Consider the following 18,403-nt stretch of genomic DNA (forward strand, 5'->3'; position numbering starts at 1 on the left):
CTGGTCCTTTCACCATGGGAGAGACCCTTTGGAAGCTCCTGCTGAAGTCCTTCCTAGGCATGATTGCAAGTGGTGACAATCCAGATTCAACACCCTTGATGGATTGGGAAATGCATAACTTGGTGTCTCTTCTCTTCTCTCTTCCTCCCCCCCCCCCCCCCCCAATACTGTATCTTTCATTATTCATGGGTGTTGAACGGCACCTAGTTGCAGACAGTGTTAATGCTGGGGGGGGGTTACTTGCATAATGTCAGCATTTATTGGTTTCACTGAATTCTCTTAGTCATTCTATTGAGAGTTTGGCAGGTTCCATTGTATCCAATTTCCCTTGTGTGGAGCCCTTGATTTGAAGGAGAGCCTGCCATGTCCCTCATTAGGTGAACTTCGTTAACTATGTTTCAAGGGGAGAATATGATTCCTGGAGAAAGAGTGAATAGATGAGGAAGATATTGATGTGCTTGAGAATGGTAAAACAAGACACTAATGTTAGGTTTGCTGAGGACATCACTGAGAGGGTGCAGAACATTTTGAGGGGGGAAGGGGAACAGCCAGAAGCTGTGATCCATGTGGCAATCAATGATATAAGAAGGAACAGGGTTGAGGTCCTGTAGTCAAGAATTTCAGGAGCTTGGGAGGAAAGTCGAGAAGAACCTCAAATGTAGTCATCTCTGGATTGCTCCCAGTGCCACGTGCCAGTGAGCATAGGAATAGTGGGATAAGAAAGGTTAACGTGTGGCTGGAGGAATGATGCAGGAGGGAGCACTTCGGATTCCTAGGACATTGGGACCTGTTCAAGGTGGATGGGTTGCACCTCAACGGAGCTGTGGGAAGGTTAACTAGTGCTGTGGGGGAGGTTTTAAACTAATTTAGCAGAGGGGTGGGCACCAGGATGAAACATTAGAGAGGAGAAACAGGTGCACAGAGGACTGGGAGAGACACTAGAGTAAAGAATAGTTCAGAAATAAGGGATCAGGCAGGGGGCAAATGCGAGGCAGTCTTAAGATGGGTTTGGAGTGCATGTGCGTAAATGCACGTAGCGTGGTAAGTAAGATTGGTGAACTGCAGGCACAAGTCACCACATGGGAATATGATACAGTGCCAATAACTTGAGACCTGGCTCAAAGAAGGCAGGGATTGGGAACTTAATACTCCTGGCTACAAGGTATTCAGGAAAGGTAGGGAAGGGGAGAAAAAAGGAGGCAGTATTGATCAAATAAATTATTATAGCACTGGAGAGGGATGGTGTAGCTGAGTCAGACAGAATCTATTTTTTAAATCTATACAAATTACGTCCGCTGTTTTTCTCTTGAATCTATTCGCTCTGGTACTATTTCAAAGAATTCTATAATCCATGCACAATCTGCCCTTTAGAAATCTATGCAGACTGGCCCTGATTAACTCGCATTGTAGACTCTAGAAGTTTCTCAGCAACTTAAGACTAGCTAGCCTATAACTTGCTGGCTTATCCCTGTCTTACTTGAAGAGTGTATTGACATGTGCCACCTTTCGACAGTCAGAGCCTCTGCTATTTCTTCCCTAGCTTCCTTCGGGATCCTCACATGTAAAACCCTCAGGTGATTGGTCTGCCTTATATTTGAGTAACTTGTTTAGTATAGATTCTCCTTAAATAGTGCCCTCCATTAACTGTTCTAAATGTGTTTTTAGTTTTAAATTTCATCTTGTTCTATTCCTCCACAGAACCCCAGCCTTCAGTGCATTCCCTTTTTTTCCTTTACTGGAATATACTTTGTACCCTTTACATCGTAGCACTGCAGCTAACGTGGCTTTTGCTGCCACACATGTTTATCATTTGCACTTACACTGCATATTTAACCCTTGTGTTTTATAACTTGTTTTGAGAGTACTGGTTGCTAGTTTCTGGTTATGTGTCTTGACCCACTCGTTAAATGTTTTTAAATGATGGCGATATATTTAAATTAGCATGTTTGTTTTGTTGAGTACTTGACAAAGTGTGTTCTTTTAACAGGCGTTCCAGGAGCAGATCTAGACGACGTTCACATTCAAAGTCTAGGAGCAGGCGACGATCACGAAGTCCGAGACGAAGACGGTCACGCTCAAGAGAGCGAAGGAGATCTAGAAGTATATCAAAAGCAAGGTTTGTTACAGCTTTCTTTCAGTGCGTCTCTTTGGTATTTATGTAAGCCTTTGTTTCAATTTTTCTGGTCTCTGCCACAAAATTAACATGGAAGTTACGTAGAACCACTTTTGAGCATGAATTTTATATTTCCTTAACACACTTTTAGGGAAAAAAAGAAGGAAGAGAAGAAAAGATCAAAAACACCCCCCAAAAGCTACAGCACAGCCAGACGGTCTCGCAGCCCTAGCAGGTATGCATGCAAGTGGTGCACTTTACAAAAAAGCTTCTATGTTTAAGAAATGTGGGGCAAGGAGAAAAGACAGGATTGCATTTCTTTCTCCAGTTTAGGTACTTTCTGGTCCATGCAGCATTCCTCACTTGGGAGGCTGGAGACAGAGGACCACATTATTCAGTAAACCACTAAGAAGTGTGTTAGAACTTCAAACAGAAAATCAAGGCCAAGATCTTGTGTTGCACTGCTCTGTGGCATAGCACATTGAAGCACCAATGTGATGTGTTGTTTGGTGTGTTATCTACACCTGTTTTTCACTTGGAAGCAATGTTTTAACAATTTCAAGTCAAATGTGCATTTAAAGGGAAGAGACCATTCACCTGAATTGCCATATTTTCCGAAATCTTGTAAAATTATTTGTGCAGTTACAGGTGTCTTGGTCCCCTCTGCCTTTTAACTTTAATTAAGGGCCAGCATTTTATATGGGTATTTTTTTGATGCAAGGATTCACTGTAGTGATGCTGAAACCATTTTATAGCAGCCCAAATGAGAAAGGAATTCACTTTGGAAACTGGGCTATTGACATTGGACCGTTATTTTTCCTAGACTCTTAACTTTGTGATATTTCTGTAATGCAAGTTATGCCTTTTTTTAAAAATAAAAAAAAAAACCTGTTGAGAACTTTTGACAGTTTTAAAAAGTATAAACCATGGGAGCAAAGGAGCACGATGAAAATGGTCATTTTTTACAGTATAACTATCTGGGTCTATATGGCAATTCATATAAATGCAGGGTGATTATGTAAGAGTAATGGAATACCGTAATTAAAATGTTCCCTTTACTTTGACAGAGACAGAGAGCGAGAAAGAGAAAGGGAACGAAGGCGTAGAAGAAGTAGGACTATTTCAAGGTCCCCTAAGAAGTCAAGATCACCTAAGCGTAAACTGTCACGGTCACCATCCCCTAGAAGGTAAATGTTTGATACATAGATTTTGCTTTGAATTACTACTGTTCATGAACCATTTCTGTATAATGCATGTAAAAATATCTCAATGAGTGCTTGAACCTTTTATCATAGTGAACAAGTTCTCGGGATCAATTACCTTCATAATAAAACTTCATTGTGATTATCTGACATTCTAGGGTTGCAATTTGGTTCAGTAGTAGAATTCTGAGTTAGAAGGTTCTGGATTGTAGTAACGCTTCAGTCCAGTATTGGTGCTATCTTTCGATTGAAAGATTAGACCAAGGCCAAGCTCTACAGCGTGGAGTGCTCCTCCTGTGCTATGTGGGAAGTCAGGGACACTTTTGGTGTCCAGGGCGAACACGTGTCTCCAGCTGCAGCTACTCGAAATCCGCGTTTTGGAGCTGCGGCTGGAGTCACTGGAGCATCCGCAAAACTGAGATCTTCGTGGATAGCACATTTAACGAGGTGGTCACACCGCAAGTCAAGAGTGCACAGGCAGACAGGAAATGGGTGACTGCCAGACTGAGTAAAAGAACTAGGAAGGTAGTACAGGAGTCCCCTGGGTCCATCTCCCTCTCCAACAGATTTTCCGTTTTGGATACTGCTGGGGGAGATGGGTTCTCGGGGGAATGCAGCAAGAGCCAAGTCCGTGTAACTACGAGTGGCTCAGCTGCACAGGAGGGGAGGAAAAAGAGTGGGAGAGCAATAGTGATGGGGGATTCTATCGTAAGGGGAACAGATGGACATTTCTGTGGCCGCAGACGTGACTCCAGGATGGTATGTTGCCTCCCTGGTGCCAGGGTCAAGGATGTCACTGAACGGCTGCAGGGCATTCTGAAGGGGGAGGACGAACAGTCAGAGGTCATGGTTCACATTGGTATCAACGACATGGGTAGAAAGAGGGATAAGGTCCTGCAACAAGAATTTAGGGAGCTAGGTAGCAGATTAAAAAGCAGGACCTCAAAGGTTGTAATCTCTGGATTATTCCTGGTGCCATGTGCTAGTGAGTATAGGAATAGGAGGATAGAGCAGATGAATGCGTGGCTAAAGAGTTGGTGCAGGAGGGAGGGCTTTCGTTTCCTGGATCACTGGGTCGTCTTCTGGGGAAGGTGGGTCCTGTACAAGTCGGATGGGTTGCACCTGAACCAGAGCGGGACAAATATCCTTGCGGGGAGGTTTGCTAGCACTGTTCGGGGGGTGTAAACTAAAATGGCAGGGGGTTGGGAACCTGAGCAGGGAGACAGAGGAAAGGGAAACCGGGATAAAAGCAAAAGATAGGAAGGAGAACAACAAAAGTGGCAGTCAGAGAAATCAACGGTTTAAATCAAACGTGGCCACAGTAAATAATTCTAATAGGTCTAAGAGCGTTAAAAAAAACAAGCCTGAAGGCTTTGTGTCTTAATGCGAGGAGCATTTGTAATAAGGTGGACGAATTGGCTGTGCAAATAGAGGTAAACAAATATGATTTGGTTGGGATTACGGAAACGTGGCTCAAGGATGGCCAAGACTGGGAACTCAACATCCAGGGGTATTCGATATTCAGGAAAGATAGGCAAAAAGGAAAGGGAGGTGGGGTAGCATTACTGGTTAAAGAAGGGATTAATACAATTGTAATGAAGGATATTAGCTCTGATGATGTGGAATCTGTATGGGTAGAATTGAGAAATACTAAGGGGAAAAAAACATTAGTGGGAGTGGTATATAGACCTCCCAACAGTAAGGCGGAGGTTGGGGATGGCATTAAAAGGGAAATTAAAGAAGCGTGCAATAAGGGCACAGCGGTCATCATGGGTGACTTTAATCTACATATAGATTGGGCCAACCAAATTAGTAACAATACTGTGGAGGAGGAATTCCTGGAGTGTTTACTGGATGGTTTCCTGGACCAATATGTCGAGGAACCAACCAGAGATCAGGCCATCTTAGACTGGGTATTATGTAACGACAAAGGATTAATTAGCAATCTTGTTGTACGAGGCCCCTTGGGTCTGAGCGATCATAATATGATCGAATTCTTCATTAAGATGGAGAATGAAGTAGTTGACTCAGAGACTAGGGTCTTCAATTTAAATAAAGGAAACTACAATGGTCTGAGGAGCGAGTTGGGTAGGATTGATTGGGGAATGTCACTCAAAGGGTTGACGGTGGATAGGCAATGGCAAACATTCAAAGACCGAATGGATGAGCTACAGAATTTGTTCATCCCAGTTTGGCATAAAAATAAAACAAAAAAGGTGACTCAACCGTGGCTAACAAGGGAAATTAGGGACAGCATAAGATCCAAGGAGACGACATATAAATTGGCCAGAAAAAGCAATAATCCTGAGGATTGGGAGCAGTTTAGGATTCAACAAAGGAGGACAAAGGGATTAATTAAGAAAGGGAAAATAGAATATGAGAGTAAGCTAGCGGGGAACACAAAAACTGACTGTAAAAGCTTTTATAGATATGTGAAGAGAAAAAGATTGGTGAAGTCAAGCACAGGTCCCTTACAGTCAGAATCAGGGGAATTTATAATGGGAAACAAAGAAATGGCAGACCAACTAAATTCATACTTTGGTTCTGTCTTCACAAAGGAGGACACAAATAACCTCCCAGAGATGCCGGGGAACATGGGGCCTGATGAAAGGGTGGAACTGAAAGAAATCAGTATTTGTAGGGAAATGGTGTTAGGAAAATTGATGGGACTAAAGGCCAATAAATCCCCAGGGCCTGATAATCTACATCCCAGGGTACTTAAGGAAGTGGCCCTAGAAATAGTAGATGCATTGCTGGTCATCTTCCAGAACTCGATAGACTCTGGAACATGACCCATGGATTGGAGGGTAGCTAATGTTACCCCACTATTCAAAAAAGGTGGTGAAGAAAAAGCGGGGAATTATAGACCGGTAAGCCTGACATCGGTAGTGGGGAAAATGCTAGAATCTATTATAAAAGATGTAATAGCAGAGCACTTGGTAAGCAGTGACAGGATCGGACAAAGTCAACATGGATTTACAAAAGGTAAATCATGCTTGACTAATCTACTGGAATTTTTTGAGGATGTAACTGGTAAAATAGATAAGGGAGAACCAGTGGATGTGGTGTATTTGGACTTTCAGAAGGCTTTCGATAAGGTCCTACATAAGAGATTAGCGTGCAAAATTAAGGCACATGGGATTGGGGGCAAGGTATTGACTTGAATAGAGAACTGGTTGGCGGACAGAAAGCAAAGAGTTGGAATAAACGGGTCGTTTTGCGAGTGGCAGGCAGTGACTAGTGGGGTACCGCAAGGATCGGTCCTAGGACCCCAGCTGTTCACAATATATATTAATGATCTGGACGAGGGAATTGGATGTAATATCTCCAAATTTGCAGACGACACAAAGCTGGGTGGGAGGGTAAGCTGTGAGGAGGATGTCGTGAAACTCCAGTACGATTTGGGCAGAAACATGGCAAATGCACTATAATGTGGATAATTGTGAGGTTATCCACTTTGGTGGCAAAAACAGGAAGGCAGATTATTATTTCAATGGCAATAGATTGGGAGAAGGGGAAGTGCAACGAGACCTGGGTGTTCTTGTGCACCAGTTGCTGAAGGTAAGCATGCAGGTGTAGCAGGCGGTTAAGAAGGCAAATGGTATGTTGGCCTTCGTAGCAAGAGGGTTCGAGTACAGGAACAAGGATGTCTTGCTACAGTTGTACAGGGCCTTGGTGAGACCGCACCTTGAGTATTGTGTGCAGTTTTGGCCGCCTTACCTGAGGAAGGACGTTCTTGCCATGGAAGGAGTGCAGCGAAGATTCACCAGGCTGATACCTGGGATGGCAGGAATGACGTATGAGGAGAGATTGTGTCGATTGGGCTTATACTCACTGGAGTTTAGAAGATTGAGAGGGGATCTCATCGAAACTTATAAAATTCTGTCAGGCCTGGACAGACTAGATGCAGGAAGGATGTTTATGATGGCCGGGGAGTCCAGAACCAGGGGTCATAGTCTAAGGATAAGGGGTGAGCCATTTAGGACTGAAATGAGGAGGAATTTCTTCACCCAGAGAATGGTGAACCTGTGGAATTCTCTGCCACAGAGGGTGGTCGAGGCCAGTTCATTAAGTATATTCAAGAAAGAGTTGGATATATTTCTTAAGGCTAAAGGGATCAAGGGATATGGGGAGAAGGCAGTGACAGGGTACTGAATTTGGATGATCAGCCATGATCTCATTGAATGGCGGAGCAGGCTCGAAGGGCCAAATGGCCTACTCCTGCTCCTATCTTCTATGTTTCTATGTTATTTTTGTGACTGGAAGCCTGTGTCCAGTGGTGTACCGCAGGGATCGGTGCTGGGCCCTTTGCTGTTTGTAGTGTACATTAATGATTTAGATATGAATGTGGGAGGTATGATCAGTAAGTTTGCAGATGATACGAAAATTTGAGTGGTAAATAGCGAGGAGGGAAGCCTCAGGCTACAGGACGATATAGACGGGTTGGTTAGATGGGCAGAACAGTGGCAAATGGAATTTAACCCTGAAAAGTGTGAGGTGATGCATTTTGGGAGGACTAACAAGGCAAGGGAATACACAATGAATGGTCAGACCTTAAGAAGGACAGAGGGACCTTGGTGTGCATGTACATAGACCCCTGAAGGCAGCAGGACCGGTAGATAAGGTGGTTTAAAAGGCAGATGGGATACTTGCCTTCATTAGCCGAGGCATAGAATATAAGAGCAAGGAGGTTATGATGGAGCTGTACGAAACGCTAGTTACGCCACAGCTGGAATGCTGTGTGCAGTTCTGGTCACCACACTATAGGAAGGATGTGATTGCATTGGAGAGGGTGCAGAGGAGATTCACCAGGATGTTACCTGGGCTGGAGCGCTTCAGCTATGAAGAGAGACTGGACAGGCTGGGGTTGTTTTCCTTAGAGCAGAGAAGGCTGAGGGGGGACCCGATTGAGGTGTATAAAATTATGAGGGGCATTGATAGGGTAGGTAGAAAGGAACTTTTCCCCTTAGTAGAGGGGTCAATAACCAGGGGGCATAGTTTCAAGGTAAGGGGCAGGAGGTTTTGAGGGGATTTGAGGGGAAACTTTTTCTCCCAGAGGGTGGTTGGAATCTGGAACTCACTGCCTGAAAGGGTGATGGAGGCAGGAACCCTCACAACATTCAAGAAGCATTTAGATGAGCACTTGAAACGCCAAAGCATACAAGGCTACGGACCAAGTGCTGGAAAATGGGATTAGAATAGATAGGGATTGATGGCCGGCGTGGACACGATGGGCCGAAGGGCCTCTTTCTGTGCTCTATGACCAAGGCCCTATCTTTTTTTACATTTCTTTGTCTCCTTCTCCTCATTTCTCTCTTCCAAAGAAAAGCCCAACTTTAACTTTTCCTTGTCTTGAATTGTGAGGTAGAACTTTAACGAACTTGTTTGAAGATGTTGACCAATTTATTTTTCAGGCACAAGAAAGAAAAGAAGAAGGATAAAGACCGAGACCGAAGCAGAGAAGTAGAGGAAAGGGAGAGATCGGCTAGCAAAAAGAAAAAGAGCAAAGACAAAGAGCGAGAGAAGGAGAGGGAGAAGAAGGCTGAGAGTGAAAAGGGAGATGTGAAGGTAAATCTGTAAATGTACAGAATTTTAGTTAGAAAAAGTAAATCTTCCCTTCTATAAATTTGTACTAGCTTGAATCATTACTGTTCTATGGGAGTGTGTGAGGTTGCATATTAAGCTATGTGATTTTACATGGATTGGTTTATTGAATTAGACAAATATTCAGAGTTTCCTACTCCTTTATTCAGGTTACAAGGAATTATGATGAAGAGGAACAAGGATATGACAGTGAAAAAGAAAGAAAGGAAGAACAGAGAATTTCTGAATCTGGAATGTCCCCAAAACTGAAAGAGTTAGTGCAAGCAAGTGACAAGGGAAGTACAGATATTGTTAAAGAGTCAAAGGTCAATGGCGACGATCACCATGAAGAAGACATGGACATGAGTGAATAAATTTAGTAAAAGCTGATTTATATTCCTAATGTGAAGTGATTATTTTTAGCAGTGCTTTCTGTCAGAATTGAAGTGTCGCCCTTCTATTATATTTTCTACAATTACAGAAAGTGGTGACCTTGGCACCTGCCTTGTTCGACACAGTTTGTGAAAGAGGTGTACAGATAACTTGGTTCAGGAAGTGAAACTGCACTTCTTATAGCATCAGATTGGTGTGCCAGTAAGAAGCTTTTTCTGAAATGTATGCAGGGATCTCCTTTGACAAGAGTAGGAACCTCAGTAATGTGTAATTTTTGTTTAAAGAGACTCAACAAATACTGATGTAGATAGTTACATATCCTATGAGCCTTGTGACTAGATTTGAGTTCATGTAGTTTACTGTTTATTTGGCTTTCTTAGTTTTAAGTGGCTTTGTCTGCTTTTTGTATGTAGCTCTACTAAATAACGTACTTTGATATTCCCTGCTCTTCAACTTATCACTCGTGTATTGCCCACTGTTCTCAAAATATAGGGCATCTGCACAAACTGGATTTAATGTGCAAAGTCTTGTGAGGAAAATAGTTTTCTTTACCTTGATACTGACAAGTCTGTCAGTTTAGCAATTTTGGCTGCAGTATGTGCCATGGTCTTGTACAGTTTATGGAAACAATTTCTGTTTTACATGTGAGCTTTGATAATAAAAGCTATTTTAAAGCCTGGTTCAGATCCTGCTCATTATTTTCATTTAGAGCTTGTTTAGTCAGGTCTTCAAGAAGGTGTTCAATGTTTTGTAAAAACCTGAATTCAAATGTAACAGATGTGTGATGGAGAATAATTTGTGAATCTGCTGTGAAAGTGGATTGCGATTTTTCATATTTAAACCAGCTATAAATAAAGGTAATATAATTTTAATGAAGTTTCTTTCCTCTTGTTCCCACTTTGTTCATTTCCAAGCTGCAGCTGGAGGAGCAAAATGGCCTGGCCCACAGACATCTCCAAAGCCACTTCTGATGCTCATTTTCTCTCACTCTGCTTTTCCTGAAGGTGTGAACTATTGGTTACGGTACAGTTCTGACTTCCAGTACCTTGTGGAGGCATCATACCCAGCCTGATTGTGCCCTGGATGCTGTCCGTACATGCTCACTTCCAGAGGAGTGAGTGGACAGGATTTTTTTCCCCGTGAAACTCGGTGCTGAGTCCAGTTGTAGCACCATAGCCATGACTGAAGTTGAAAATGCAATACAGACCAGAGATTGAATCTGAGACCTTGCTGATGTATACTCGGCTCTAAGTTGCTGATACTTAAGGGGCTGCCTTCCCTGTGGTCAAATTGCCTGACAGACTTGCACATGAAAAGCTACTTATGTGAGTTACAGGATAGTTTCCCAGCAAGAATAAGCACTTTAAGGAGGAAGGAGAAGCTACTCCATAGAAAAATTAATGCTAAGAAAAATTTTAGGCATGTAAAAATGTTACCATCCTATTAAAAGGTACGATTTTCAGAACGTGTCTCATTTTCTGATTTCCCCGATCCAGGTTATCTGAAAGAACCTATCTGCTTTCATGATGGCCATCTCCTACACAATTTGGTCCTTTTTACTGGTATCCATTATCTATTTTTACCTCTTCTCATCACAGTTTTTTGGCTGCTGCTGAAGGCATGGGTCTACCCCTGTAAAAGAGATATTGCCTATTGACTTGCAAAAGTAGTGATTGTTCAAAAATTGTTTTTATCATCGCTAATTTTGTCAATATTAAACTTAAACCAGCAGGAAAATCTGAGGAGTATTTTTCATTCAAAGTATGCCTACTTTTATAGGAGAAAATAGTACACAATTAAGATTTGTAATAAAAATATCTTTTTTTGCAGACTTTGAGACTTTAACCTAGCCTAAGAGCTGTCCAGGAATCTACGCTAAAGATTGGAAATGTAGATTTCCCTAGCCTACTGGTTTTCCAGAACCACTTTTAAGTTGTGCCTCTTACCCAGCAATTTTAACAAAAAATAATTTCTTTAGGTTTGCCTGCTCAGAAATATGTATTTTTCTAAATGAACAGCAGAAGGACCATTAGACCCAACAAACTTGTCTCCTTTTCAGGCATCAACCCTTACCTATGTGCCTTCTCTTCCCTAATCTCTCAATCTATTCTCTCTCCAGAAAGGCATCTAAGTATTTCTTGATCCATTTTACAACACGTTTTGGTGGCCTGCCCTGGTAACTTGTTCCACAATTTGATTACCTTTTGGGTGCAGATTTTTTAGCTTGACTTCACTTTTGTTTTGTTTTTATAGCTTGTGCCCCCCTGGTATTTGAACCCTTCACCATTGTAAACTTTTTGTCTCGATCAATATTCTTCATACTGTAGCGGTTCGTGTAGATCACCACTAAATAAGAGAATTTGACTTCGACGAACTATAAATAAGTTGTTTATTTACAGGAACAGGCTAATTACAGCAGGTAAGATGGCTGACTGTAGGAGCACCGTGGTGTAGGTCTTGTCCCAGCGGGGACTCCACGAGGACTGAGTTCGCAGTCCTGTGGAGAGCGTGATGATGTCATCACGCTCTGCTGTGTGTTCCCGCGCTTTGGGCGTCACGTGACTGCATCGTGACGTCAGCACGTGCGCTTAGGCGGTCACGTGACCTGCGCCGTTGCATCGGTGCATCTCCCCGGTACGGAGGCTGGCCGTTGAGGCTGAGGTCGCGAGGCCAGGCTGTGCCGGTGCTTGCCGCGGGAGTGGGAGATCGCGTCGCTCCCGTCGGCTGGCTGATGCGGCCGAAGTCGCGGTAGGCCGGGCTGTGCCGGCGGCCGTCTTGGAAGGTCGGGCCGGCGGCCGGCGCGCATGCGTCACGTGATGCGTGACGTCAGCGCGTTCGGTCGCCTCTTAAAGGGGCAACGGCCCAACTGGTAAGTTGAAGGGGCAACAGCCCCAACGGGTAAGTTATACATACATAAGTAAGTTAAGTACATACAGTAGTAAGTTAAGTACATACAGTTAGGTAAGTTAAAGGGAATTATGTGTCTCAATGTAAGGGACAACCAGTGGTACCGCCACAATACTATCACGGAGACATGGTTGAGGGAGGGTCAGGACTGGCAGCTCAATATTCCGGGGTATAGAATCTTCAGGCGAGACAGAGGGGGGTGTAAAAGGGGAGGGGGTGTTGCAATATTAATTAAGGAGTCAATTACTGCTGTAAGGAGGGATATATTAGCGGGTTCCTCTAATGAGGCCATATGGGTAGAACTTAAAAACAAAAAGGGGGCAAGCACTTTGCTGGGAGTGTACTATAGGCCCCCAAACAGTCAGGGGGAGATAGAGGAACAGATATGTAGGCAAATCTCAGAAAAGTGCGAAAATAATAGGGTAATAATAGTGGGGGATTTCAACTTCCCCAATATAAATTGGGATAGTCAGAGTGTGAAAGGCTTAGAGGGTGCAGAATTCTTAAAGTGCATCCAGGAGAGCTTTTTGAGCCAACATGTAGAAAGTCCTACAAGAGAGGGGGCGGTACTGGACCTAATTCTGGGGAATGTAGCCGGGCAAGTGGTGGAAGTGTCAGTAGGAGAGCATTTTGGCGACAGTGACCATAATTCGGTGAGATTTAAGGTGGTCATGGAAAAAGACGGCCCGGAAATAAGGGTTCTAAATTGGGGGAGGGCCGATTTTAATATGATAAGGCAGGATCTGGCCAAAGTGGACTGGGAGCAGCTACTTATAGGAAAATCCACATCAAAACAGTGGGAGACTTTCAGAAGGGAAATAGAGAGAGTACAACGCCAACATGTTCCTGTAAAGGTCAAGGGTGGGACCAACAAGCAAAGGGAACCTTGGATGACAAGGGATATACAAAAATGCATTAGGAAAAAAAGGGGGGCTTTTGGCAGTTACTAAAGACGGAAGAAGCCCTAGAGGAGTATAAAAAGTGCAGGGGCATACTTAAAAAAGAAATTAGATGGGGCCATGAAATAACACTGGCGAGCAAAATAAAGGAAAATCCTAAGATGTTTTATAAGTATATTAAGGGCAAGAGGATAACCAGGGAAAGGGTAGGGACCAAAGTGGCAATCTGTGTGTAGAGCCAGATGATGTAGGCGGGGTTTTAAATGAATTTTTTGCATCTGTGTTCACTATGGAGAAAGATGATGCAGACATAGAAATCGGGCAAGGGGACTGTGACATACTTGAACATATTAGCATCGAGAGGGAGGAGGTGCTAGCGGTTTTAGCAGGCCAAAAAGTGGATAAATCCCCAGGCCCGGACGAGATGTATCCCAGGCTGCTGTGGGAGGCAAAGGAGGAGATTGCAGGGGCTCTGACACAAATTTTCAGAACCTCTCTGGCCACAGGGGATGTACCAGAGGACTGGAGAACAGCTAATGTAGTACCATTATTCAAGAAGGGTAGCAGGGATAAACCAGGGAATTACAGGCCAGTGAGCCTAACATCTGTGGTAGGGAAATTATTGGAAAAAATTCTGAGGGACAAAATTAGTCTCCACTTGGAGAGGCAAGGATTAATCGGGGATAGTCAGCATGGCTTTGTCAAGGGTAAATCATGTCTGACAAATCTGATTGACTTTTTCGAGGGGGTGACTAGGGGGGTGGATGAGGGAAATGCTGTGGATGTGGTTTACATGGACTTCAGTAAAGCTTTTGACAAAGTCCCGCATAGGAGACTGGTCAAGAAGGTAAGAGCCCATGGGATCCAGGGTGCCTTGGCGCGTTGGATCCTAAACTGGCTGAGTGGCAGGAGGCAGAGGGTGATGGTCGATGGTTGCTTTTGTGACTGGAAGCCTGTGTCCAGTGGGGTACCTCAGGGATCTGTGCTGGGTCCCTTGTTTGTGATCTACATAAATGACTTGGATGAGAATGTAAAAGGTATGATCAGTAAGTTCGCAGATGACACGAAAATTGGTGGGGTGGTAAATTGCGAGGAGGAAAGCCTCAGGCTACAGGACGATATAAACGGGTTGGTCAGATGGGCGGAAAAGTGGCAAATGGAATTTAACCCTGAAAAGTGCGAGGTGATGCATTTTGGACGGACAAATAAGGTAAGGGAATACACAATGAGTGGTAGGACCCTAGGAAGTACAGAGGGTCAGAGGGACCTTGGTGTACATGTACATAGATCCCTGAAGGCAGCGGAACAGGTAGATAAGGTGGTTAAAAGGGCATATGGGATACTTGCCTTCATTAGCCGAGGCATGGAATATAAGAGCAGGGAGGTTATGATGGAGCTGTACAAAATGCTGGTGAGGCCACAGCTGGAGTACTGCGTGCAGTTCTGGTCGCCTCACTATAGGAAGGATGTGATTGCTTTGGAGAGGGTGCAGAGAAGATTCACCAGGATGTTACCTGGGATGGAGCGCCTCAGCTATGACGAGAGGCTGGACAGGCTGGGGTTGTTTTCCTTGGAGCAAAGAAGGCTGAGGGGGGACCTGATTGAGGTGTACAAAATGATGAGGGGCATAGATAGGGTAGATAAAGAGGAACTTTTCCCCTTAGTAGGGGGGTCAATAACAAGGGGGCATAGGTTCAGGGTAAGGGGCAGGAGATTTAGAGGGGATTTGAGGAGGAACTTTTTCACCCAGAGGGTGGTTGGAATGTGGAACTCAATGCCTGAAAGGGTGGTAGAGGCAGGAACCCTCACAACATTCAAGAAGCATTTGGATGAGCACTTGAAATGCCATTGCATCCAAGGCTATGGACCAAATGCTGGAAAATGGGATTAGACTGGACAGGGATGGATGGGCGGCGCGGACACGATGGGCCAAAGGGCCTCTTTCTGTGCTGTAAAACTCTATGACTCTAATACTAAATTTAAAGTAAGTCATAGAATCATAGAAATTTACGGCACAGAAGGCCATTCGGCCCATCGTGTCTGCACCAGCTGAAAAAGAGCCATCCAGCCGAATCCCACTTTCCAGCTCTTGGTCTGGAGCCCTGCAGGTTATGGCACTTCTGTAAGGTTCGCAAAACTTTGGAAAATTTCGACAGCCCCCGAAGATTATTTGATTAAAGAAAACCTGGTTGGAATGTACCTTTTAAAAACCCAGGGCATCAAAGATGGCTGCCAGGCCTTGTGGCAAAAGAGAAAGACAGCCTGTCTGAACATCTCCCATCACTGGCTGAAGTACTTGAGGTACTTAAACTGTCAATCAACTGCGGTTTAGGAAGTTCAACATCGAACAAAGGACTGTTTGTTTACAAGCTCTCAACAGTGTTGACTCGAGGGCTTAAGCACTTGAAGCTGTCAATCAATTGCGGTTGGAATGTAACCGCAGGACAAAGGACTGTTTACTGAACACTTAAGGATTTGTTTGTCTAGCACTTGAGAAATCAGTGGGACATTTTAAACTGAGCACAAACCAGTTAAACGAATGGGAAACGCATTCAAACCCAGTACGGTCAATGGGGACAGATCGGTCCCTTTTGTGTACCCCGGATACGTCCAGATTTGGGCGCGAAGATAAGGGCTCCCAAATGGGGTATAAAGATAGCCCCTCAGGAAGCCATTCTCTCTCTACCGCCTCGCCTCCACTGCCCTGCTTACCAGAGGAACAGCTCAGCAGCCCGCCCAAAGAAGTGGAATACCAGCAGTTACTTTTGAATTACTGGGGTATCTCTACTTCGGGGTGGTGAAGAATTCAAGGCAGGTCGCAGGGGCATGGAGCAGGCATTTACTGGTGAGCATGAACTTTCTGGCCCATTACAAGGCAACCTAGATAGGTATAAGGGGTGGGAATTAAAGGGGAATTTTGTTAAAATTGCCATTTTTAGTCAATTTTCCCTCGATGTGTCCGTCTTCTCTCCCCGTTAGGTAAAAGTGTGCTGTATTAAGTAAAGGTGTGCTGTATGAAGTAAAAGTGTGCTGTATTCATTATTTTCCCTGGAGAGCAATTTATTCTTTTTTTAATAAACGTTGGTCTTCTTTGCACCCAACCATGAGTCTCTTTTTGTCTATATCGCTACTGAAATAAGTCCGGCGGTCAGAACCAGAAAGGGAAGCGATTCGAAACCGCACGGGGCCTGGAGCAGCTCAGATACGCCTGACTGGCCAGACAATAACCCCAAAACCAAAGACCCCTCCCTTTCTACACTTCCAAGTGCATATCCAAGTACTTTTTAAGTGTGATGAGGATTTCTGCCTCTACCACCATTCAGGCAGAGTTTCAGACCCCCACCACCCTCTGGGTGAAAAAAAGTTCTCCTCAACTCCCATCTGATCCATCTACGATTACTTTAAATCTATGCTCCCTAGTTATTGATCTCTCTTTTAAGGGAAATAGGTCCTTCCTATCCACTTTATTTAGGCATCATTTTATACACTTCTATTAAGTCTCTCCTTGGTCTCCTCTGTTTCAAAGGAAACTAACCCCATCTATCCAATCTTTCCTCCTAGCTAAAATTCTCTAGTTCTGACAACATCCTTGTAAATCTCCTCTGTACCCTCGCCAGTGCAATCACATCTTTCCTGTAATGTGGTGACCAGAACTGTATGCAGTACTCTAGCTATGGCCTAACTAGTGTGTTATACAGTTCGCATAACCACCCTGCTCTTGTATTCTATGCTTTGGCTAATAAAGGAAAGTATCCCGTATGCCGCCTTAACCACCTGTCCTACCTTCAGGAATCTGTGGACATGCACTCCAAGGTCGCTCTGTTCCTCTACATTTCTCAGTATTCTACCATTTATTGTGTATTCCCTTTGTGAGCCCTCCCCAAATGCATTACCTTATACTTCTCCAGATTGAATTCCATTTGCCACTTTTCTGCCTACCTGACCAGTCCATTGATCTCTTCCTGCAATCTACAGCTTTCTTCCTCACTATCAACCACATGGCCAATTTCTGTATCATCTGCAAACTTCTTAATCATGCCCTCTACATTGAAGTCTAAATCATTGATGGCCATGTTTATTTGCAACACCAGATTTCTAATTGGTCCCCTAGGAGGACAAGACGCACCCAACAGTCTGGAATGTATAATATTGATCCTGCCTGCTGGAAAGTAATCAAGATCTTTGCAATGTGTAATTTGATCCATGGCGCTAGCCAGGCTCCAGAGCTCAGTGTTAACACTACTGTTTTCAGAGAACAGATAGGGCTCACACGGCTGGGTTCAGATAAGAAGGGGTAAGGCCATGGAGGGATTTTAACATGATGAGAATTTTAAAATCAGTGTTGATGGATAATGTACCTGCTAATAATTTTTTTTGGGTGCACGGTCCCTTTTAAGGAGCTGCGCAGCCCATTGAAAAAAAATTTCACGTGCAAAATCTCCCATTCAAAAGCTGGTAAGCAGCCTACGTGGAACCTCCAGATGGCTGTGCAGCCGCGTAGCTTAGCAGGAATGTTGGTGGACCGTGAGCTAACTCGCGACCTAAAGAACAGATGCTGGGTGGAGAGAGCGCAGGAGATCCAGCAGCTAGCCGATAACCACGACGTGCGTGGATTCTTTAGCGCAGTCAAGACCACCTACAGCCCAAGGTCCTAACGCACTACGGGCCAAGAACAGAGAGACACTCCTCGAGGACAGGGAGGCAGTCAGTGCCCGCTGGAAGGAGCATTTCGAAGATCTTAACCGAGACTCTCTCTTCGACGCGAGTGCCCTCCACTCCATCCCGCAGCTTGCTACCCGCCACCATCTCCGCACAACCCCAGCCCAGCATGAGGTTGAAAAGGCCATACGACAACTGAAGAACAACAAGGCCTCGGGAGCGGATGGAATCCCTGCCGAGGCACTAAAGCATAGCAGAGAAGCACTACTGGCACAAATTCATGAACTCATTTCTCTTATCTGGAAGGAGGAAAGCATGCCAGGGGATCTCAGATGCCGTAATTATGACCATCTTCAAGAAAGGTGACAAGTCCGATTGCGGTAATTACAGAGGCGCTTTCTTGTTCTCTGTCACATGGAAAGTCATCACAAAAATCCTCCTCAATCACCTTCTCCCACTGGCTGAAGAGCTCCTCCCAGAGTCACAATGCAGATTCCACCCACTAAGGGGCACAATGGACATGATCTTTACTGCGCGCCAATTACAAGAGAAATGGAGGGAACAGCGCCAACTGCCCTACATGGCCGCCTTTGACCTTACAAAGGCCTTCGACACTGTCAACCGTGAGTGATTATGGAGTGTCCTCA

General features: G+C 44.4%; 1 protein-coding gene across 7 annotated transcripts in view; it reads left to right on the forward strand.

Annotated features, from left to right (window-relative positions):
• The window catches only part of srsf11 (serine and arginine rich splicing factor 11), a 39,633-nt gene extending 23,435 nt beyond the window's left edge, over nt 1–16,198 (forward strand). For 5 of the 7 annotated variants that reach the window (XM_085982775.1, XM_085982774.1, XM_085982776.1 and 2 more), the window contains 5 exons: nt 1,988–2,116; nt 2,265–2,348; nt 3,181–3,300; nt 8,730–8,883; nt 9,069–9,970. In XM_085982775.1, coding sequence (XP_085838901.1) covers nt 1,988–2,116; nt 2,265–2,348; nt 3,181–3,300; nt 8,730–8,883; nt 9,069–9,272 — 691 coding nt within the window. In that variant the 3' untranslated portion in view covers nt 9,273–9,970. Of the gene's footprint in view, nt 1–1,987; nt 2,117–2,264; nt 2,349–3,180; nt 3,301–8,729; nt 8,884–9,068; nt 9,971–10,205 lie in introns of those variants that run through there. The other 2 variants (XM_085982777.1, XM_085982778.1) reach the window with 2 other exon arrangements.
• Nucleotides 16,199–18,403: the final 2,205 nt, after the last annotated feature.

The sequence above is a fragment of the Somniosus microcephalus genome, chromosome 3 (assembly GCF_052327205.1).
Source record: "Somniosus microcephalus isolate GS21.2 chromosome 3, FLI_Smic_1.0, whole genome shotgun sequence".
Lineage (NCBI taxonomy): Eukaryota > Metazoa > Chordata > Chondrichthyes > Squaliformes > Somniosidae > Somniosus > Somniosus microcephalus.